This window comes from Mustela erminea, chromosome 1 (assembly GCF_009829155.1).
Source record: "Mustela erminea isolate mMusErm1 chromosome 1, mMusErm1.Pri, whole genome shotgun sequence".
Taxonomy (NCBI): Eukaryota; Metazoa; Chordata; class Mammalia; order Carnivora; family Mustelidae; genus Mustela; species Mustela erminea.
Genome location: NC_045614.1, coordinates 186077635 through 186102814, shown reverse-complemented (window position 1 = coordinate 186102814; position 25180 = coordinate 186077635). Strand labels below are relative to the sequence as shown.

The 25180-nt window shown below is 35.1% G+C and overlaps 1 protein-coding gene across 1 annotated transcript in view; it reads right to left on the bottom strand.

Annotated features, from left to right (window-relative positions):
• Positions 1-25180, bottom strand: part of GBE1 (1,4-alpha-glucan branching enzyme 1) — a 271683-nt gene that overhangs the window by 112787 nt on the left and 133716 nt on the right. Inside the window, exons 4-7 of the mRNA XM_032352229.1 lie at positions 24808-24933; positions 23878-24013; positions 21650-21740; positions 18130-18339 (exon numbers count right to left, since the gene is read on the bottom strand). Coding sequence (XP_032208120.1) covers positions 18130-18339; positions 21650-21740; positions 23878-24013; positions 24808-24933 — 563 coding nt within the window. The remainder of the gene's footprint in view (positions 1-18129; positions 18340-21649; positions 21741-23877; positions 24014-24807; positions 24934-25180) is intronic.

Genomic DNA, 25180 nt, shown 5'->3' with positions numbered 1-25180 from the left:
AATGTGAGAAAGCAATGCATCATTTTACACTTAAAATAGTTTTTCTATTTACTTTTTAGCAGTAGGTCTTTTTAGTAGGTCTCTTAGAGTAAAACCTTTCCATCATAAGTAAAACAGTTAAGTATTAAAATGTCATGCCACCAAGATATACACAAACTTATAAACTAAAATATCTCTATAGTTAGGAGGAAGTAGACTTTTTAAATCAGTTGATACATTAAAAATATCTCATGACTTGCTATTTGTTAAAAAAAAGTACTGCTTTCATAAATTACTCAGTGCACACATGAATTAAAATCAAATGATATAAAATATATCAATTAAAAAATCTGTACTATATGGCAACATGGTAAGATGAAAATATTTTTGAAATAGAAATACTCAAAAATCTATAACTTTGAATGATACATTTCTCAAGAAATGTATCGAGTACTACTCTCTCAGGATCCGTATTTTTATTTTAGGTATAATTCTAATGGCTAATAAGAATGTGGATTGGATATGAACTGGGGAGGGTATGTGCTATGGTGAGTGCTATAAAGTGTGTAAGCCTAACAATTCACAGACCTGTAACCCCTGGGACAAATAATACAATATATGTTTATTAAAAAAAAAAAAAAAAGACTCTCTCTCTCTCCCTCTCTCCCTCTCCCTCTGCTCCTATCCCCAACATGCGCGCTCTCTCTCAAATAAATAAAGCTTTAAGATTAAAAAAAAAAAAAAAGAATTTGCATTAGAGAGTAAACATATGATGTGGAAAAAAAGTCAAAAGGTAGGTTACTGAGGGGACCTGGTTGGCTCAGTGAGTAGAGCATGCAACTCCTGATCTCAGGGTTGTGAGTGTGAGGCCCACGCTGGCCATGGGGCCATTTAACAAACAAAAAAAACAAAAAAAACCCAACCAAACAAACAAATAAAAAGGCAGGCCCCTGGAATGATCTGTTGTCCAGTAGGAAAGACTAACATGGGGAGTTTTCAATGTTATACATTATTAGGCCTACAAATACAGTAATTAAGAAGGGGAATTCCAGATTAAATCTGTTGGAATGAAGGGGAAGGAAAGCATTTAAGGAGGCAGGGACTGAGATGGTAATGGGGAGGTTTTTATGAAAATTTCCTACAAGGCAAGATAGTTATTGAAATATAAGGTCTTGAAATAAAAGATATTCCAGAAAGAACAGTAGAGGAAAGAGAGCATTTCAAAGGAGAAGGAATGGCATGGGTAAAGACATGGTTTTTGGCATGGTTTTGGTGTGTGAGAGGAACTCCACATTTTAGTATTTGTAGAATTTAGAGAGGCAGAAAGAGATCTGATATTAATAAGGTTTCGAAGAACCTAGAATTCATCCTATGGTACAATTACCTTAAAAATGTGATCCTTCCCCCTCTAGGTCTTCCGTGAGATACCTCAGCACCCAGTGGATAGGAATTGAGGTGCTGAGGGAGTAGACAATTGAGGAAATACTCCACCTTGATGGCACAAGACGCAGATAGGAATAATGCATTGCAACTCTTGTCTGTTCTTAAGATTTGTGTGCTTCTTCCCAGAGACTGGCTAAGGACATACAAACAGTATGGGAGAAGAAACACAGCCACATCCCTATTATAAATGCCTTTTAAAAATAATGCCATCTTTTAATATGTGTGTTTTCTAAAAATATAGAATTAAGTCCTTCATTATATCATAAAGCTATAATTAAATGTATCCAGGGACTCGTAGTTTTTTCCACGTAGAAACAATATAAGGAGTTAGGATTCTGTTGACACATCCCAGGTACTAACCCCAACATACGCACTCATGCACACACACATCTGTATACATTCTTATACAATGCGTGCGTGCACACACACACACAGACACACCAGGCTTTCTTGACATACATAGCTGCAAACTGGAAAACGTCCTTGTGTTGTCTACTACTAACTGCAATTCTAACCACCTAGTGAACAATGGCATTTTTTGTGCTCAGGACCCTCCAGGCATTCTAAGGAATCCCTCCTTCAGTGGGACTAGAAACAATAAGGATAATATCTGAGAAATACTTGGGATCATATTTGATATGGCTAAACTGGCACATAAAACCCTGTTTTCTATGTCTTTAAGTCCCATATTTCTATCTCATAGTGATTAAACAAGTATCAGGCTGTTACATCATGTATAAGGAGGAGGCAGCCTCAAGTGTGAGGAGACTCTACAACAGACATTAGATCTCCATATTTGCACAGTACACTCTAGACACATCCATGTTGTTGTAAATGACAAGATTTCATTCTTTTTTATGACTGAGTAATATTCTACCACATATATAACACATCATCCTTATCCGTTCCTCCATCGATGGACACTAGGACTGCTTCCATAATTTGGCTATTGTAAATAATGCTGCAATAAACATAAGGGTGCATATATCCCTTTGAATTAGTGTTTTCATATTCTTTGGGTAAGCACCCAGTAGTGTCACTAATTGAGAATTTTAGCCTGAATATTCCACCAAAAACCATTTTTAGTCCAAATAAGTGCCTATCAGTCCCAATCAGCAGTCTTGGGCCCTGCCAACACAGCTGGCATCCCTGGACACTCCCTCCTGTTTCACCTGCAGACCTTTCCCTGTGTTCCTAGTTACCTTCTGTTTTGTCTTCCTAACCTTTGTGTGTGAGAGTAACTCAGAGCTCAAGGTTGCACCATATTTCTCCTCACCCTCATTCTTTAAGTGCTTCTGATATAATCTCACAACATGAAATAACTTATTTTTAAAGATTTATTTACTTCAGCTGGGGAGGGGGGAGATGGAGAATGTGGGGAGGGGCAGAGGGAGAGAATCTTCAAGCTGACTCCCTGCTTAGCATGGGGCCAAGTTGGGGCTCGATATCACAATCCATGAGATCATGACCTGAGCCGAAACCAAGAGCCCACTGCTCAACCAACTGAGCCACCCGAGCACCCCTTGCAATAACTTCTATTAATATAGCTAACTTCTAGTAATTGCCAGGTCACTGATTCTACCTCTGCCCTATACTTCTCTTCCCCAACCTTATCCTATAGTAGGCAGAATTATCTTTTTAATACAGTCACACCATTCCCACGATCCAAACATTTTAACGGCTTCCCATCAAACAGAGAATAAGTTGACTAAAATAGAAGAAAATCCAAACTCCTTATAAGGGCCTATAAGGCTTTCCACGATCTGGCAACTGTCAAACTCTCTGGATTTTCCTAAAATTCTCTCTTGCTTACCATTCTACATCTCTCTTGCCTTCTCTTGAATGCACCAAGCCCATTTACTCCCCAAACAGGGACTCCACAGTTGCTTTTCTTTTCACAGTTTACAGTGGATTTTACTCTGAACCCTCACATTTGGGTCTCTGTTTAAATATCACCTCTTCCAAAATGTTTACCTTGACTACACCGAAAGACAGTTGCCATGTAACATGCCACTGACCTAGCCGGTTTTGGTTTTCTTCATGGTACCTGCTACTACCTGGCAATTTGCTTTGTATATCTGCCTTCCCCACAACAGGGCTCTGAGGACTGGTGTCTTACTGGTTTTTTAATGCTTCATTCCCAGTGTTTAGGAATATTGGGTACATAGAAAGTACTCATACATTTTTTTGTTAAATAAACAAGTTAGTTAAATCAGAGCTTGTGTACACCAAAAATATTTTTGATAAGTGATTCTCAGCAACATACTACTTAATCATCAGTATCTGTCCATCAGGCCCCTGACCCCTAACACTATTTACTCATTGTAAAAAGCTAAGACCCTGAGAAGTTTACTTTATGTACATATTAAATATACATACACACACACTTATGTTCGCTAAAGACATTTTACAGACTTTCTAATATAAAAAATGTATTCTGTATACATTTTTAAAACAAAACTTCCTTTGCTTTAAAACAAATCCAGCAATGTATATTCTTGCCCTATTTTCTATCAATTTTAGGTATGTGGAGATTATGAGCTGTAGTTACTTGAAAGAAACCAAAATATTAATTTAATGACTAACCTGTATAAACATTTGGATTTTAGATGTGTCTACACACACACACACACACACACACACATCATGACAAAACACAAGAAAACAACCCAGTGCATATTCAAATGAGGAATGTCTATGCTATATCTATATGGTTAGTACAGTATCTGTATGTCTGATGCAATATTCATATGCTACATCTATATGGCAAGGCAATTTATAAAGACACACAAGAATCACCTTCTGCTTTCTGCGGGATGTTAATGCATCCTACGCAAAGAGTGGATAAAAGGACCAAACCTCCCTCAGGTCTGTTCCCACTGTTTCTAAAGTACTTAGGTTTATGCTCAAATGGTCTCCAAGGTTCACATTTCTTAAGGCAAATTTGTAGCCAGAGCCATTTTTTTTTTTTTTTACATGCTGAAATTATCAGCACAGTAGGAAAACAAACCAAACAGAGGGAAGAGAAAAAGAAGGACCAAAGAGAAGACCACAGCTAATCTGACACATACCCAAATTCTTCCTTGCTGTAGAATCTTGCCCTCCCTAGTATTATTATTAAAAAAAAAAAAAAAAAAAGTGGAGGGAGACAGAGGAGAGAGGAACAAAGACGAGGAGGGAGGGCAGGAGAGGAAAGAAAGAAGGGAAAGAAGGAAGAATGGACCAAAGTTTCCTGAGGAAAAAAACAATCTTTTATTCCTGCCTTGATAGGAAAAATTTCTAAGTCTTTACCAATTCAGAGATTACTAATTTAGACACAAAGGATAGCTTCTCTTCAAACGTATCTGGCTCTGAATGAAGTTTTAATTTTTGCATTGGCTATGATATTTTAATACTTACTCTTTAATTTCTTTTACCAACCGGGGCTTATGAAGACTTTTAAAAAAGAACACAGAAATAATTTCCCTTCAGCTCATTCCAGAAATTGACAAGCATGAATTAAAAAATTAAGTCCTTAAAGTTTTTTTATTTTTGGATATCTTCTTTTAAACATCATAAAGCTGAAATTGCCAAATGTACAGCTGAGATCTATATGAGAGTGAGAGAGAGGGAGAGAGAACATAGAAAAGAAGTGGGAGAATAAAGGCGGGTAGACAGACTTTTGATGGGCTGGTAGGGGAAGACTGATACATAGTATTTTCTTTAAATAAGTATAAATCCTAAAGCAGGTTGTGCTATTATTCTCCACTTGGGGAAATAATAGTAAAGAAGTTTCATTTCTCCAAAATGTATACTATATATAAAGAGTCCTATATGTTGATGAGGTTTGGGAGTTGTGGAGAAGAGATGGAAAGGAAAAGAGCTCAGTGAAGTAAATAATTAAAGATGATGAAAAGGAAGGAGCCCACAGCTTGGACACAGAAGAACTTGAATGCCAAAGTCAGTCTATCCTAATTCCCTCCCCTAACGGACTACATGTTACTGTCACTCTACCTCCATCGGTGAGAGGATAGTGAAAATTTTTATTTTACTTCATGGATGCAAATTTCAAACAGGACATTCTTTACAAAAATATAAAGCCACCATTAACAAAGTTTATAATATGGAATTTTCACATGTACACTGATACCGTGGGATATCTCCTAAATATGAGATTATAAAAAAAATAGGTAAGTGATAACCATTTTGAGATACAGAATGAGAATATAATCACAAATTTTAACCACAGATTATCATAAATAAAGGAAGGATGAAAAGAGGAAGCCATGAGCAAGCACTCCAGGGAAATTTAGACTGGTGAAGTTAAGAAGGGGCTTTTACTCTGTGGACTGGAAAATGAACAGGAGATGGCCATACAGGGGAAATACTGCAGGCAGAGGGGGAAGCATGAACAGAGGTCCCAGTGGATGAAAAGCACCAGAGGGGTAAGAGATTAATAAGTGAGATAAAGAATATGTTTGGATGAGATGAGATTCAGGTCCTTCAAAAACTTCTTAAGCCATATTAAGATTTTTTTTAATCTTTTGAAAGTGCACTGAAGTACTCTGAGGTCAAAGAAATTTGAGAAATGAAGTATTATTGTATAGCACTTACTTGGAGGTTCGAAACGCACATTAACTAATTAACCATTCCAAGAATTTCAACTATAAAGAAATGGGTTGAACTTGATTCAATTCAGGGTTTTCCAAATTTATTTGAGCATTGAACATTCTTCATATGACACACATGGATATCCTGCTGAACGTTCCTCCTTGGTGGATGATTTCCCAAAGTAGTTATATTAGAACAAAGAGCAGTGACAAATCTAGATGCTATTGTTACTTCATGAATTAACTGAAACACCATTTGTTACATCTGGGAATAAAAGGAGCTAAAATATTCAAAAAGTAGTACTTTGTAGAGATAATGGGTTTCATTGCTACTCAGTTGGACAAACATTCGACAGTCTACTCTGGTAGTTTCTGAGGGATTGTGCCTAACAATAGGATTCTAAGATGTATAAGACCTATATTCTAATTTGGGAGGCTTTGAAAGCATAAACACATTCATTTATTTATCCATCCAACAAATTTGTGTCTAAATGAGTCAAGCACTCTTCTAGCCTTGAGGGCTAATGAGAGAACAAGAAAAACATTGTCTTTGCCTTGTTGAAGTTTACATTCATGCTTGGTGCAGAGAAGAAAATCTAAATAATAATACAATCCAGTAACTGATATCATAAAACACATATTCACAGGTAAGGGAGCAAAGAGTGAAGGCAGATCATCAAATAAGAGCATTTAACTCAGGGTGGGGGATAGGAAAGACAATCCTGATTTGAGAAATAATTTAGTCATGGTATAAAGAGGGACTGTAATTGCTAAATGGATATATGTTCACAGTTGCATGACACATAAATTTGAGCTCAATAACAGTACGGCTGTGGAACAAACCGTAGAAGCTTTAAGATACAAAACTAATTCTCATTCTATTCCAGGAACTATGCTAAGAATTATCCATATTTTTAATATTTAAAATCTTCCAGCAGCTCTATGGGGTGGGCTCCTTTTTTTTTTTTAATTTTTAATTTTTTATAAACATATATTTTTATCCCCAGGGGTACAGGTCTGTGAATCACCAGGTTTACACACTTCACAGCACTCACCAAAGCACATACCCTCCCCAATGACCATAATCCCACCCCCTTCTCCCAAACCCCCTCCCCCCAGCAACCCTCAGTTTGTTTTGTGAGATTAAGGGGTGGGCTCCTTTTTAATCACCACTTTAGAGATGGATGTGGACACTAGAATATTTAAAATTATGTATGTGGTTTGCATTATATTTCTTTGGGGCAGTATTATTCTATATGTGCCTCAGCAGGACTGCTGGGTTTCTAGTTTGCATTCTTAATTAATGTACGCCTCCCCTAAACTTTCCCATATTTCCCACTGCCCCTGCCAGCCAGCAGCCTGGCAGCCTAGAAGGCACCCTCCCTGCTTCTCTCACCACCCCTCTGGCCTGAAAGTGTTTGCTATGTTTATCCACTTTATTTTACTTTACTTTATTTATTTACTTTATGTATTATTTATTTTTTTATTATTTATTATTTACCTTATTTTACTTTACTTTATTTATCCACTTTACTGTTTTGTTTGTTTGTTTTTTAAAGAAACCACAATTTAGATGCAAGGTCTTAGCAAAAGTTTCTTTTATATATATATATATAAAAGAAACAAAGGTTTCATATATATATATATATATATATATATATATATACACACACACACACACACACATATATATATATATACACATACCCCTGATGTTTTTTCTTCTTGACAAAGTGTTGTTAAGAGTTGCCTTATAATAAGCTAGCACGGGCTTCGCTTGACCTACAGTTTGTCCTTCTTGCTTCTGCCATGAGTATATATATATATCTCAATATGTAGATTTCCTCAATAAATGTACTGTTTTACTGAGACTGTCTTAAAGGCACTTACTTCTTCTGTTGCTCTTTAAAATCAAGGAGACGTTAACATAATTCTGAGTGATAATATCATACAATGAGTTTAAGTTTATAAAATTCTCATTGCTAATCCAAGGAAAAAATAATTGCAATGTCATATTTAATCTATAAAAGTATCATTGTCCATATCATATTTGAGTCACTACTTAATTTACTACTACTCTTGGAAGTTTGGTAGAATCTGATATTGCCACGACTCAGGGCACATCCTAGGTTACAGAGATAGCTCCAGGGGCCCAGTGATGATATCCATCTCAAATGTCTATTCCTTTGGTCTGTATGATAATTTCAAAATTTTAAATTAATGGCTATTCGTTTGCAACCTCAGGAGCCTCCTAGGTGTGATCTGAAACTGGAATACGTGAAAGGTGGGGAGAGCCCAAGAAAGAGGCCGGCCACTCCAAATGGGGAGGTGGCAGTTTTAATAAGGAGGGAACTTACTCACATACAGGGCTTGTCTTGGGCAGCTATAAGATGAGTGGATCTCCATACCTGTCCCCCAGAATCTTGAAAGTTTGTATACGGGCCTTAACTATGTTCAGGTACATATACTGTCTAGGTAGTCTCAGCACCACCTCACTACCTCAAGGCTTTGTCCATGGAACAGCTTCCACTACGGAAACGGGAGGCAGAATGTATATTCCAAGGATAGGAGCGGGGTGAGGAGCCTGAGTCCAGCTTTGCAGGTCAGCACATGGTTAAAACCTCTTGCTTACCTCTTGCAACGACCCAAGACATTTAAAAATGGAGAGATTTCAAATAAAGTGTGGACTTCTGACTTGTGACTTTTCTCACATGGAAACAGGCAGGCGCTGTGAGCAGCAGTCCCTTTCGACTAAACCTGTTTGCTCCAGCTGCTAACAGCACCAGGTGGCCTGCTTCCCTCAGTTACCTGCCTGGTCCGTGAGCTTAGCCCTGCTTACCTTCCTTAGTAAAAATCTGAAAGGACAACTCCAAACTTTCCTTAACACTCTATGCTCTAGTTTACCAGGCATTTTCAGTTTTTATTTAAAATAGTCTGAACAACTGCCCTATGGCACATAAATTGAGTTCTTTTTTTTTTTTTTTAAGATTTTATTTATTTATTTGTCAGAGAAAGTGGGAGCCCAAGCAGGGGGAGCAGTAGGCAGAGGGAGAAGCAGAGTCCCTGCTGAGCAAGGAGCCTGATGGGGGACTTGATCCCAGGACCCTGAGAGCATGCATGACCTGAGCAGAAGAAAGGCAAACGCTTAACCATCTGAGGCATCCAGGAGTCCTTCATTATAAGTTCTTTACACATGAAACAGTTTGAAGTGTTAAGTTACTTAGTTCACCATCCAAGTAACCTAATTCCAAACCACCTATTTTATATTATACCAGATCTTCACTATACACACACACACACACACACACACACACACACACGTATATGTATGTATGTATGTATGTATGTTTTGTTTTTTGGCTGGCAGTATCTTTTGTAGCTTCCTTCCCTGAATTCAGTTGGAAAGAACAGGCAACGCGACGAAATCAATACTGTGCAGTGTCACCTTCATGGAAAGCAAATTCGATAATAAAAAGCTTATAAGACAGAGAAAGCTTGAGATCGCTTTAGTTTAAATAAAATATATTCTATAAACAATGAATTATTAACTTCACTTCATATTTAATATATAAACAACACATATAACATTAAAATTAAAAACTAAATAATATCTATGTAGAATGTCACACAGTGGTATAAGCACAATGGAGAAAAATTAGACGAGAGTAGGAGAGAGGGACGAGAGGAGTCATTTTCTATCAGGCAGTCATAGATGGAAGTTCAATAATGCCTCCAAATTGAATGCCCCTTAACAATGGTGACCACTGAAATCGTCATGATCACCATCGCTCCATAAAGACCAGAAGAACACACCTGGACACCTAGTCTGCCGCATTTGCTATCCTTAACACAGTACCAAGTTATAGAAAAGTTGGTTATTATGCTGTTTTGTTTCCTGAAGCACTGAGAGAAAATGTTAACTCTTACTGTTCCTGAGTTTTACTGATGCTTTCAGCTGACAGAATTTTGAAAGGCTACACAGGTGAAGGTCTAATCTTTGGAAGATACATTAACCTGGAAGGAGCCAATGAAATAAATCCTGAGGCTGAGGGTTTCTTTTACTAACAATGAAAGAAAAAGAAGACAGACTGAAGACTTGAGGTAAAACCAAACAGGGATATCTCACACATCACAAAATGTGGAGGGGAAATTCGGGAGTTAGAGAAAAAGAGGCCTGATGGCTAATCTATATGAATAGGGGAAAAGCCTTCAAAAATGAATAATCCTTATATTACTTATAAATGTGTGCTTCCAAAATTATGAAATACTCATATTTTCTGAAAATAATTGGCTCAGTACAACATGGATTATTTATCTACCCCTTAATGTTAAGGAAATCTTTCGGCTAGGAAGCTATGAAATATTACTTTGTAACTTCAAAACTGCTAGTCCATACCCTAGAAAACAGACATGCTTAAACAAGTCATCTTGTTATCCACAGATGGAAAATAGATTTTTTTTCCACTTTTTACTTACTTGTTTAAAAAGGTCATTAATAAAACCAGCTATTATTCTTATAGACTCCATGTCATTTCCACACTCAAATGAATAATCATTGAACGGGGACCTTCAGACCATTTTCACTAATGTGGACCACTGTCTTAACCTAAAGAAGCTACTATTAGAGCGATGCACAGTGTTTTCAAATTTAAGGCAAATTACCAAGTAGAACTGTCCTACTGTTTGGATTTGAGAATGAGTGCTACAGATGAGTAAGACCAAAACACTCAAGATATTTTCACAATATCCCCGTGCACCTAAATTTTAGACTTGAGGGGAACAAACGGGGCAGATAATGGCAGGAACAAAGTTCACACAAAGACTGCAAATCCTCACCCCTGTGCTATACTCTGCATCAACAGAAACCTTTCTGCTAGGCTGAATAATCTTATAAAACCTGTGACCAAGTTATATTTCTACTATTCACACTCAAATCCAGACAGATTAGATTGATAGAGCAACTTTCTTAATCTCTTTTACAAAAGAGAATTAGTCTGTCTGAATTTTGAATCTAACTCTCCTTCTTTGAAATTGTAGATTTAGTCATTTTCCTTAATCAAGCTGAAATAAGGCTCTGGCTTATACAACAAACAAATACAAAAAAAAAAAAAGAAACAAATACTATGAAAGAAGAAAACAATTAAGACTTTTTATGGAATATCTAGCATTCACTGAAGCTACTAACAATCTAACTGTGAGATTGTAATATTCTTAATGAAGAACAGGCTATTATTTGTTTGTTTTTAATTGTCTGTCTTTGGAATGGTTAGCTGTTTGCTAAATCTACCTTCAAAACTATCTTTTGATCATTCATCATTTGCTCTACAAAAATCATCTTTTTTACTTTTCATGAATTTATAAAGCAAATAGGACAGATATTTGTCTGTCTAAAGCGATGATGTATTACCCTCAATTAAAAAATATGAAATGTTCGAAAATCTATCCAAGAAATTAAAAACATATATTATATTTTAGGGTTTGTCCTACATTTAAATATATTGAAAATATCACATCTCTGAAGACATGACACTTGGTAGGTGTTTAACATTTGTTAAACAAGTCAATAGAAAAAATGAATTATTCAAAAAAAATGAATTATTCAGAAAAAGTAGTTTATTTTTAAAAAATCTATGATTTTAACCTAAGAATAGTTTATTTTTAAAAAGTCTATGATGTTAACCTTAATCTAACTAAAAATGGTCTAATTCAGTGATTTGTAAACTTTTTTTTTTTTAAAGATTTTATTTATTCATTTGTCAGAGAGAGAGAGCGAGCGAGAGCAAGCACAGGCAGACAGAGTGGAAGGCAGAGTCAGAGGGAGAAGCAGGCTCCCTGTGGAGCAAGGAGCCCGATGTGGGACTCGATCCCAGGACGCTGGGATCATAACCTTAGCTGAAGGCAGCTGCTTAGCCAACTGAGCCACCCAGGCGTCCCTTTGATTGTGTACCCTATCAGTGAAAACTTTTCAACACATTCTTCCCTATACACCTATTTATTAACTGTATATATGTGACCCTTTAGTAATACATTAAGTGCACTGTTAACTTATACACACAAAGAAACTAATTTTATTTAAATTTTAAAAAAGTTTTTTGAAGATTTTATTTGTTAGAGAAAGAGAGAGAGAGGCTGAATGAGAGAGAGCACAATAGGAAGGAGGGTCAAAGCGAGAAGTAGACCCCTGCTGAGCAGGGAGCCCGATATAGGGCTTGATCCTGAAACTGCAGGATTATGACCTGAGCTGATGACAAACACTTCACTGACTGAGCCACCTAGGTACCCTAAAACTAATTTTGGAAATAAAGATAAAATAATTAAGGGTCTGGTTAAAGTTAAAAGTCACTTTGATATGTGATTTTAATGCCATAACAGCTCACTAAAATATATGGATATGAATGAGAAGATCAATGACTACGATTATTACATTATGAAAATTTTTTCAACTCCTTCCATCAACTCCTACCGTCTTTGCTGAAATCTTGTCTATTTCTGTTTTCCCAGAAGTTAGGTTAGTTTTGCTGAGCAACCGCAAGAGGATTAATTTATATTTATAACCAATGGGCTTAAGATATACTAAAACTGAAACCATCTTAAAAGTTTGGTAAATACTACCTGCAAGATTTATGTGTATGCAAAGAAATTTTATGACTGAAATTGTGGCAATAAAATCACAACGATGATAATTTTTTCTTGGTATTTTCCTCCAATGTTTTCTCCATGGTAGAAATTTCCTTAAAGACCATTACTTCAAGTTAATTTTTAAAATATCGCCTGTACCCTGAAGGGAATGACTTTTCAATCTGTTTTTTCCAAAATTTCTGATAAGCATATGCTCAGGAGTTAACCAAGCATAAAGGCTTTGTAATACATCCTAGGACATATGAGTCTTCAAGTTTTCCAGATAATATCAAACTGTTTTCAAAAGTAGTTGTACACATTTACCTTTACTAGTTTATTTTTGCTATTATCTATTTGTTATTGTGGTCATTTTTTTTTTTTTTAAGAGAGCACGCGGAAGTCAAAGTGGGACGGTGGGGAGGGCAGCAAGGAGGGGTAGAAGGGGCAGAGGGAGAGAGAGAGAAAGAGAGACTCCTAAGCAGACTCCACACTGAGTGTAGAGCCTGACTGGGGGCTCGATCTCACGACCCTGAGATCATGAACTAGGATGAATTCAAGAGTCAGACACTTAACCGACTGAGCCACCCAGGGGCCCCATGGCCCCATGGTCATTTTTGCTGTGGGGAAAAAAGTGAAATTATTTCACCCAATGACATGGCTTTTTGGTTTTTGCTTTTAAGAGACCACAAAGAACTACATGATTTTAAAATAATAATTTTAGAAGTTTCTATTCATATCCTAGATGCTTAATTTTTAGACATCTTGCTAATCATGATGGTGCCATACACTCCTTAGCTAATATATCAGTGCACAATAATCCTTAAGTTAAGACTGATCATTAATAACTGATCTGATCATGATAAAATGTCATATATAAATATGCTGATTTTTTTTTTAGAATATTAGCAACTATGTTCATGAGGGTTTATCCCAGAAATGCAAGACTGGCCTAACATTCAAAAATCAATAAATGGATTTTGCTATATTGACAAGCTAAAAAAAGAAACAAAACATACAATATCATAGTCTTAAGATATCCACTATAACAGGGAAGGCCCCCATGAATTTCCTTCCACATTCTAACATATAGAAAAGGCCAAACCATGATTAAAAATCCAATTATTTTAGTGTCCATGCTAAGAAGTATTTCATTCTATTCACGATTATGACGTTAAAAAAAAAACTGGATTTACTTTTATTTCTAGAAGGAACTCTAGTAACTCAAGATAACAACAGAGTATCTTCCTACCTAACAGTTATTTCACCTTGGACCCATGCTGATGGAATATAATTATGCTACCTCTGTATCCAAATGTAATAAGGTTCAGGGAAAATATGAGCATTAGCTCTACTATGTTACCACCTTTGGCATTCAATATCTTATCTCTAAAAGAAATAGTCAACAAAGATAATGTACTCATTTGAAGCTTTAGCAATAGTTAAGGCATAGTAATTGTTTAAGATCAACAAATCTGCAGTTGTCTTGTTATTTTATCAAGTGTATTTACATAGTGTCAGATGAATATGCAAAACAGAATTTAAAACTGAGACCTCTAAATTTGATCCATTATTTCTTAACTTCAGAAACTTCAGGAACTTATAGGTGACAGATTTGTCATAAAGTTCTCTTTACCAACTAAAGTAAGGACAACCCAATCTCTGTTATGAACTGTCATTAGTAATTTAGCAGAGCTAGAAGGCAGTTCAGCCGAGTAGACAGAAAATTAAAACATGGGCAGCTCCTGATTGGAAATTTATTCATAGCAGGTAATGAAACAGCGCAGTCAGGATCTCTGGTATTACTCAGAGTGAGAGATTTAATTCTGATAACTCTGATGATGGCACTTGAATCAGAGATTATAAACGGTGACAGGTTGTGACATATAGATAGGATGAAATGAGCATCAGCAACATATCTTACAGAAGCTGATTCTATATAAGATTAATTTTTTCAAATAGTAAATAAAATAATTTCAAAAATTATTACAAGTTTTCAAAGAAGAGGCTTAGGTCTTACATAAACCATGTACCACTTTTATATATACTTTTCCATGGAGGATAATATTAATCAACAAATCAAAGATAAGGGCTGGAAAAGAACTTACATTTTAAAATATGTAGCTTCTGACTTTATCTGGATAAGGAACAAACCCAAAATTACAGGCAGAGTAGCTACTTTATGGGGAGAATATTAGTGAAGGCTAGGTTTTCATGTGTTATTTGTGTGTTTAATGAGTTTATGTTCATTAAATGCACTCATGTACAAAAAACGTTATTTATATTTATTAAGAATAATATTTTTTTTTAAATTTTGGATAGCATGTGCCTTTTTATACTCTCTATCAACGGTGACTTTACTTTTATAATGAAAAGCATATTTTTTCAAAACTTGCTTATTTTAGACAAAACTCTACCATAGAAATATGGCTTTTAAAAAAAGTATTTCCTCATAGACAGGTATTTCAATATTTTTTTGAATTTGTGAAATGGCATATTCATTGTGTTGGTCAAAACTTGTTAGATGTAGGTATTTATTTATTTATTCCTAAAGATTTTATTTATTTCCTTGACAGAGAGAGAGAGAGCACAAGTAGGCAGTGTGGCAGGCAGAGGGAGAGGGAGAAGCAGGCTGTCCACTGAGAAGGAAGTCGGATACTGGGCTCGATCCCAGGATCCTGGGATCATGACCTGAGCCGAAGGCAGATGCTTAACTAACTGAGCCACAGGCACCCCAAGATGTGGGGATTTAAAAACATAGCATAAAAATTCTTTAATGCTCCTGCCTTTGAATGAAAGGGTCTACATCCCCTGTCCTTAAAATTTTAACTGTTTGACCAATAGTGGACAGTAGGAATGATGCTCTGTCACTTTCTTGACCCAGACCATAAGAAATGGAAGCCTTCATGTCCTGTTATTTAGAACGTTCACTGTTGTCAGAAAGCCCAAGTAGGCTGTGAAGTGGGCTCCAAGAAGAGGAGCTGAGGCCCTCTTGCCCACAGCCATGGCTGAGCTCCTAGATGACAGTGAGCACCAACTGTCAGTCATGTGAGTGAACCATCTTGAAAGTGGATCCTGCAAGCTCCACCCCTTAACTCAGCCACTCCCACTGACACAACATGAAGAAAGGAAGAGCTGTCCTCCAGAGCTGTGCCCAAACTGCAGATCCAGAAGCAAAATAAACAACTGCTATCTGAAGTCATGAAATCTTGAGCTAGTTTGTCAAGCTACAAAGAGCAATGTTATTTTACATATTTTACAGAACATATAATGTTATCTTACATATACATATTTTACATATGCTATAACTAATCAGAATAGAATAAAATGCAAAAGAAAAGCCTGATAAGTTTCATCAACTTCATATAAATTTTGTGAAAAAAGCTTTTAATAAATTGCATGAAGTATTGAGAAAATAATTCGGAGTCCTAGAATCTTTAGTATTTCATATATTGAGAAACCTAAGTATTAAAAAATTATTTGTTTAAATTTAGTGATTTAAATTATTTAATTTGGCTTTGTAGGGTTTTATCTATATTATATAATGATGTCATAACCAACTAGTATAAACTGATACAGAAAATCCCGATCCTATTAAATTGGAAAATACAGAGACCACATAGAACAACATATAGAATACTAAAATGGACTTTAAATGGAACTATATTTACAAAGGACTAAGCCTGTATGATATAATGCAACCAAAAAATTAGTCATTCTAAAAATAAAAATCCAACAACCATGTTATATATTATTTGCCAAAAGCAAGCCCCTGGGAAAGATTAATAGTTAATTCCATAACAAAAGAAAACAAGTATTAAATAAAATGTTAAATATGCCTTAGCTTCTACAAAAGAAATGTTTCTTAAAACAATTGTGTATAATCCCTTTTCTTTAGAAAATTGGGTAACTTTTAATGGACTGTGAGAGCTCAAAGTAGATAAAAACACATTATAATAAATATTTTAATAAAATAAATAATCATTTGTAACATAAAAATCCACCCACTTAAAGTTTTTTTTTAAAACACAGTTCTACAGAATAACCATGTCATAACACAAAAATTTAATCACTTAATGCATGTCTTTCCTAAGGTACAGTTCTATAGTATAGAGTCAACTCTTATTCATCTAAATATGAACCAGAGAGTTCAATTAATTGTATACTTGCCCACAATCTATGTTTACAAGATTTTCTCAAGAGTGGAGTTATACCACAGAATTAGCACAGGTTTAGGCCTTTGTACTTGTTATAAATCTGTAGTAGGAAAAGCAATGTTCAAAAAGGTGACACAAATACAAAATACCTTTACAAAGGGAATTGTATTAGCCCCCAAACTCTGCCTCCTCTTAAAATGAAAAACCTGAGGACCAGAATGATTAATCGATTTGTTCTAGAATGAAACTAGGCCTGGAACCCTGCCACCCGCTTCTACCTCTTGTCTTTTCTCATATGTTATGCTGCTTCGTCTGGCCTGAGTGATTTCTACACGGTTATGAAATATAAAACAATGTTTAATATTCAGGAAAAAGCAAAGCAAAACACTATCCTCCACATGAAAGTAACCTAATTTATGTTAAAAAATTAGAAATCTTAATTTTGTCAGAGTTCTTGCTAAAGCATTTTTCTATATTGCTCGTTTTCCAGATACATGTATGTTTCTGTATAATGCAACAACTAAAAGAAAACTCACTAAATTTCTTCAAAAATTTTTATAAAAAATTAGTTACACATTGATACTCTGCTACTTTTAATATTCCCAACAGCATGTTTTCATTATATTTTCACTTATAATCAATAATGGATACAAACTGATAGTATTTTTGATTTTTTGAAATATTTTTGCCATAATGTGCTATTTAATCACCTAAAATATCCTTCTATTTAAATGGTAAAAGAAGTCAGAGATGGGTTTAACCCATTAAGTCTTAGTTTACTTTTATGTAATGTGGTTGTAACAACAGGACTTACCATGTATAAGTAGAGTTGCTATGCAGAATAAATAAAATATGTAGCTAATATATCTAAAACACTTAGCATCATCCCTAACATATTACATGCTAATAAATGTTAGTTGTTATTGAAGTTATTTTAATTTAGCTGTGATCAAAAACATGGCAATATTATTAAGACAGCAAAATGTGAAGTACAATTTTTAAAAACTGCCTACTTAAAATAATGTGCATATTTCTATTAAAAGGGGATTTGCTATAGTTAATTCAACCTCATAAATTCACCTTAATCCTTTTAAATGGCGATGTAACTAATATATTTTAAATGACCTAAGACTGGTAAAACTGATTTTTAATGCAACTTACCACAAATGCATGTGCTATTCAAAACAAGGTAAATGCTGTAAGTGTGTTAAAGATTTCTTATAAAATTGTAAATAATCGAAATAAGATATTGTATACCAACGAAAGACCACACACACACAATGAATTTAGTAATGCTCCTTGAAATGTTTTTTAAACAAAGACATTTCCATATGATATGTACTTACTTGGAGTAGGCAAACAATCGACTGTCCCAAAGATCATGATTCCCTCTAGGTCCAGAATGAAAGTAACAGGAATCTGTCCCATCAAACATGTTCAATCCATCTTCTGAATTTTTTGAAGCATGGCTGTGTACCACATCTAAGAGGACTGTAATACCCATTGAGTGAGCCGTGTCAACTAATTCTTTTAGCTCCTCAGGAGTTCCATAACGGCTAAACATAAAGAATAAAGCAAAACCAAAATCATTTCATATTTAAAGCAAACAATTAATCATCTATTGTGTATCAATTGTTTTACCAGTACAGTACTGGATACTTTAAATATGCAAATTCAATATGAAATATGCAAATTCAATATGTTATATTACTAATATATAACTCAAAGTGGTAATATTTTCTATTAAACAAAATTTAAAGGCATTCAATAAAACACCGTAATAATTTAAATCTAGTTATTAGATGTAGGTTTACATCCCAAAGAAAATTCACATCTTGAGTAAGTAGCAGTTAATTTCATTTCTCTATACTCAGAGCTTCTGATTTCTTTCTCCATGCCTACCTAGCCTGGAGAGCATTGTCATCCCCCTTCATATACTTGGCCATTCCTGTGAATGTGTATGCTTGGGGTTGGAGGCTCTTGGAGTATTTCTTTGAATATCCTTTGTGCTTGAGTGAAGCCATCCCTCCCGCACTTACTTATTCCCAAACTGGAATGACCTCACCTCAGGGGCCAGAAGGCCAAGAGACTGTGCCATGGCTGTCACTACCCAAGCAGAAAACATGGGTATAGGCACGTGTGTTTGTGTTAATAGCAGTTTTCTGGTCTGCATGAAATAGAAAACAAATCACTCCTAAGAGGGAAGATTTTTCTTAACCCATATAAAATCTCAATACTGGCCTTACATAGCATGAACTTTGCTTTTAAATAAGTAATCACCCAATCCCCCTTGTGATTATTTATTGTCTCACTTCCTCATCTGAGTGCAGGGACTGTGACTCTCTGGTTTCCCATGATACAGCACAGTGCTTGCTACATAGCAGGTCTCCTGGTAGCCAACCCACTGAGCAGTAAGATTTAGCTTTAAAAAATGCAAGTGTGATCATTTCATCTTTACTTAAAATCATACTTGCACTTCATTGTCCTTAGGATGAAGACTGTGGGCCTTATCATAACCTACTGCACTGCTTAATTTGGCTCCTTCAAATAACTTTAGATTTATGACACTTCACCCCTTTCTCTCCCTACTGCAACCATCCAGCTTTTTTTCCTACTCAATGAGCAGCATGTTCAGAGAATAAATAGCCTTAAAATTTCATTCATTCATTTGTTTTTTCAACAAATACTTATTAAGCTATCTACCATGTGTCATGGAATTTTCTATACTCTGGGATTCAGCAGTGAACCAAATAAATATCATTGCCCTTATGGAATTTACATTCTATTTGGAGGACTACAAATAAATAAGCAAAACATGGGGCGAGGTCAGATAGCAATAACTTCGCTAAGGAAAAATGAAGTCAAGTCACTGGTAGAAAAGGCGGGTCTGCTATTTCAAACAGGGTTATCAAGTGAAAGTTCCATGAAGAATGCAATGTTCAAATGAACACCTGAAAGAAGAAGGGAATAAGGCATGTGAATGTCTAAAAGATAGAATGTTCAGAAAGAAAGGGCACTGGGGAAATAAGCTAGGAACACCTGAAAGGAAAGCAAATAGGCTAGTGTGGCCAGAGTGGAATGATCAATAAGGGGATGAGCCCAGAGAGTCAGCCAAGACCCAGATCACAGGAGGTCTTATGGCCCAAAATAAAAGACCTTTGACTTAACCTGAAAGAGATAGGAATCACTAGAAGGTTCTGAGCAAGAGAGTGACACGATCTTTTATTTTAAAGTGGTGATCAGACATGTGTATGGAGGGAGGGAGAGAAGGCTAGGAAAGGGGTAGAAGAACAAGAGAAAACAGTGACTGGTCAAAAGGCCATTGAGGGTGCCTGGGTGGCTCGGTTGTTAAGTGTCTGCCTTTGGCTGAGGTCATGATCCCAGGGTCCTCGGATCAAGCCCTGCACTGGGCTCCTAGGTTGGCAGGAAGCCTGCTTTCCCTCTCTTAATACCCCTTGCTTGTGTTCCTGCTCTCTTTGTCTCTCTCTCTGTCAAATAAATAGATAAAATCTTTTAAAAAGAATTAAAAAATAAAAGACTACTGAAATAACCCAGGTTATAGATAATGGCAAACTGGACCAGGATAGGGGCAGCTGAAGAAGCCAGATTTGGGAAACATTTTGAAGTTCCAAGGTGGTTAGGTTTTATGATAGCTAGTGTATAGGAATAGACTAAAAGGGAGGAGTCCAGTACAGTGGAAAGTGTGTTTAAACCGTAAGAGTGGATGACATTTGATGAGACACCCCAATATAAGTCATACACAAACAGAACAGAATGGAACCAAGGGCTAAGCCCTGGAGGTCCAATATTTAGTGGTCAAAAAAAGCAAAGGGAATTTAAAAAAAAAAAAAAAAAGAAGAAGAAGAAGAAGAAGAAGAAGAAATAAATAAAAAGCAGCAAGAGAGATAGGAAAATCCCAAACAGGAGGACAATAGTTTTCCTGAAAACCAAGTAAAGAAAAATGTCCTAACAAGTTACAAGTAATTAATTGTGCCAAACGCTGCTGACAGATCAAGTAAGTTAATAACTGATCAGCGGACTTAACAGTGTGGAGGTCATCAGTACACTTGACAAAAGCAATTTCAATGAAGAGGTGAAGAGCCTACTTGGAATGAGTTCAAGAAAGAAGAGGAATGAAATTTAGAGATTGTAAATATAGGTAATTTATTCAAGGGGAATGACTATAAAGAAAAACAGATAAAAGGATCAGTATCTTTTCTCTATGCCTGGAATGCTATCTCCTATTCCTACTTCAACCCTCCTCCCAGCTCACTCTTAATTCCAACATCAGTTTAGATCTAATCTAAACTGATTAGATCCCTCATCCTAGGCTATTATAGCACTCTGTCATTTTCTTCTTTGCTTTTATCATGGGTAGAAATCAACACGTATGATTACTGGATTAACATTGTATGCCACAACAGTGTGAGTTCCATGAGGTGGAGACAATGTTGGACTTATTCAACTTGTGGTCATTTAGTTCAGTACTTCTTCAGTTACATAGGACTCCTTGGTGTCTTTCTGCCCAGACAGTCACATTCCTTGGATTTTAGCCTGGAAAGGATGATCTTTCTGCAGTAGTATGTCCTACTAAAAGCCTTCTCAGTCATATTCCTACATAATCAATCTCTTTTTAGAAAAGGACATGAGCTCTGGAATAATGACTTCCATGAGACATGATTTTCTAAGTAAGTCTTGGGCCTCCAAATGCATGACCATTTCAACAGATTAATTGGATATTCTTCATCAGAAATCATTTCATGAAAAGCAGTGTTGAATCACGGCCAGCCTCTAAGGCTTTATGGGGTAAAAATTCATTTTTTTTTCCTCAAGTAAAAATGGTTGTAATTGGGAGTTTCATTCTACCTTGAAGCTGCAAAGAAGCTCGTGATCTGGTAACCAAAACTGGCATAGTAAGCATGTTCCATAATTGCCATCATCTGAATGCAGTTGTAACCTATACAAGCAAAGGTCACACAGAGATTAAAAGCAACATTAAAAAAAAAAAAAGAAATGAAAAAAAAAATTCAGCATCCTTGCTCTGAAGACATTAAATTTTACATATGATTATTTACATATAAATGATTTATCACTTTGAAAAGTTCTACTACTTCAACATCTTTTGCTTGTCTGACCTTCTAACACAAAATCGGACAGTTAGTTCTTGAGAGTTGTACTCTAACTAGCTATTTGAAATGTCTTCATTTTAACGAGTAATAAATGATATGCAAATACACTCTTAATTTGACTTTAGAATATTAAAGATGGCAATCTACATATGCTAAACTTCAGTTGCACTTGTAATATTCATAGTGAAGATTATGAAAGCTAAATAAAAGTAACCAGTTGCATGCCATAAACTTTTTATTTTACCCTTTTCTTTGTATTTCAATTACTTCTATCACATGACAAAAGATATACCAGTAAATTCATTCTTCCACAAGGTAGCTTTTACAAAGCTAGCATTAATTCTTCTACTTTCTGCAATTTCAACACCTAATCAAGTACTGCGAAGTTGTATGTATGCACACATGGGCACACATAAAGCATTTACCAATATGCTTTTAATATAAGCAAATAAAGAAGAAACTTTGATCTTTTAAAAAAATAACTAAGAAAGCATTTTTCCTTCAAATTTGGTAAAATTTGGTAAAACTTCCAAATATGATTTGACTACTTTGAAAGTTACATTTCTGTAACCTAGAAAATACTCTGTTCTCAAAGTCCAGTTCATGTCAGTGATAGCTTCTCATGTATATATTTCAGCAATGGATTAATACTGGAACAATTGCAATGGCACATTCAAATTTAGAGATTCATGTTTAAAGAACAGCATAAACTACGGTTCATAATCTGCTGTTGGCTTTTTCATTATAAAAACAATCTATCACATTTCTATCATGATAGAAATATGTACATAAACTCCTGCTCAGAAAACATAAATCAATTATATATTTTAACAAAATAGAGTTTGTAGTCTATTTCTCTATTATGAAATAAATACTATTCTTATGATCAAGCACCAATTTATGGTTTTGATTATCAATTTTATGGCATTACTCATTCTTAGATTCATTTATGTTCAGGGTTCTGAACTATTCAACTGAAACACAACAATGAACAAGAGAATTCTTGTTCTGTCAAACCTTCTGCAAGATCTGGGTCATAAACAATGTATTACAGTATGAAGTGTTAGAACATCTCAAATACAACAATTTATATATAACACCTAATAAATATAATTAATATTAAGTTCTTCATATATTTAATTAATTTTGATTTCTGAAATCTGACCTCACCATCACAGACAATTAAGATCCTTGTATAACTAAGAACTTTAACAGTGAGTTGCAAACCTTTCTTCTAGCCAAAGTTTGGACTGCCTACCAGAAGCAGAATAATTAAATGTATTTTATCTTCCTTCCTAGCTGTTGGAGCAGGTGCTAATATGCTGTGAAATGATAAAAAAGCATTACCAATAAAAAGAAAAATAACAAATTTAAAGCATTCTGAATCAATAATTCTGCAATACACTATTAACTCTCCTGGTTGGTCCCATGAAGACAAGGATCTGTGTCATTACAGTTCAACATAAAAAATATCTAGAACAGTGTGTCTTAGAAAAAAGATGCACCATAAATATTTGTCAAATAAGTCATCCAGACCAGAGATATATGTATATACTTTGATACAAAATGAGTTCCAGTAACCTTAAAAAAAAGTAAGATTTTTTTTTTTCCCTAACAGACTAAAATGAACAGGCTATAATCAATGACCACTTAAATTGATAAAAGTTCTCTCCTGTAGAAAAGTAATTATGCTTACATATTTATCTACAATTTGGAAGCCATCAGTTCACATTACTTAAAATTGAAATTGGAATAATATCTTGAATTCTTATGCTCTATCTTATTCCATTTCTCTTTTCTATGCTATCACTATTACAGGGCAATTTGAGAAGCCTAAAATAAAATGCATTTCTATTACATATTTAATCTCTTAACACAAAAAAGAGACACTTGTAATTAGCTTTTCTAATAAGAGAACAGACTCATTAAAATTTTATCTGAATAAAAATCACAATTATTACTTACCAAGGTCTTTGATTCTTGGTAGTACATTGCATGTAAAATGTTTATAAGAAGCTATTTTTCCTTCATAGGAAGAAATTCCCACATGAGATTCATAAATTCTTAGACCTCTTGGCTTCTTTGGTTTGGAATGCTTAAACTACAGAATATAAAATTAAATTAGATCGGAAATACAGGTATGATACTAACTGATTAAGCATGTTAAATGAAATGGTGAATCAACTAAAATAGTTTGGAACTGCTTTTGCATATAAGAGGCATTTGGCTACATCCATTAAATTTTCTCTTGAAAAGAAATCCCTTTTTAGGATCATGTTAATGGATCTGTTTTACAAGAGCAATCATGAAATGGCTTATGCCTTATCATTGAATCTTAGAGAAAACACAAGAGCTTAAAACGCACACATAGTTATTAAAGGCAAAGCATTTATCAACAAGCTCCAATAATGTAGAAGACAAAAAAAAATGAGCTCAAAGATACATATAAACCTTGACAATAATATGGCCTTAAAAATAACTTGAAATAATACATTCATGAGGTATCTTCCCTAGCCCTTGTTCCTAAGGACACTGATCCTGCTTCCAACCAATGACAATGAGAAATATTATATCATTGAAGAATCTGCGATGAATCAGAAATTGTGACTAAAAAAAAAAGAAAAAGCAGTATCCCTTCCAGGTCACTATATAGAGATTTCTATCTCCTTCCTAACCTCAGAAACACAAGATAAAACAAGAACTCACATCTCCATTTTATTGGCTACAGATGATGGACTCTGATATATGTATAGTATACCGGGTACACTATGATGTAAAAATATAAAACTGGCAGTGAAGAAGAGGTTGAACATTACTATAAAATTTATATAAGTAAAAATTAATTTTCCTAGAAATATTGGAACAAGCATTTATTTAAAGATTTGTTGTTCTCACTTTATATGAGTGTTCTGGATCCCAGTGTATCCAATCATAATTCACATTATCACCTTCACGAGTCACATACTTCGCCCATGGTGAAATACGATATAAGATCTCTCCACTTTTACTCCTAATAACTACCTAAAAAGAGAACGAGATGTTATTGCTTTAAAATACTTTGAAAACGCTAAGATAACACCTAAGAGTTTATGAGCACTGCTACCTTATAGTAAGAAGAGGAGGAATGGTCATAAGAATCTAAACCACCATACAAATCTGTACCCGTAAAGATGTTTAAATTCGCGGCACCGGGGTGGCTCAGTGGGTTAAGCCTCTGCCTTCAGCTCAGGTCACGATCTTGGGGTCCTGGGATCGAGTCCCATATCGG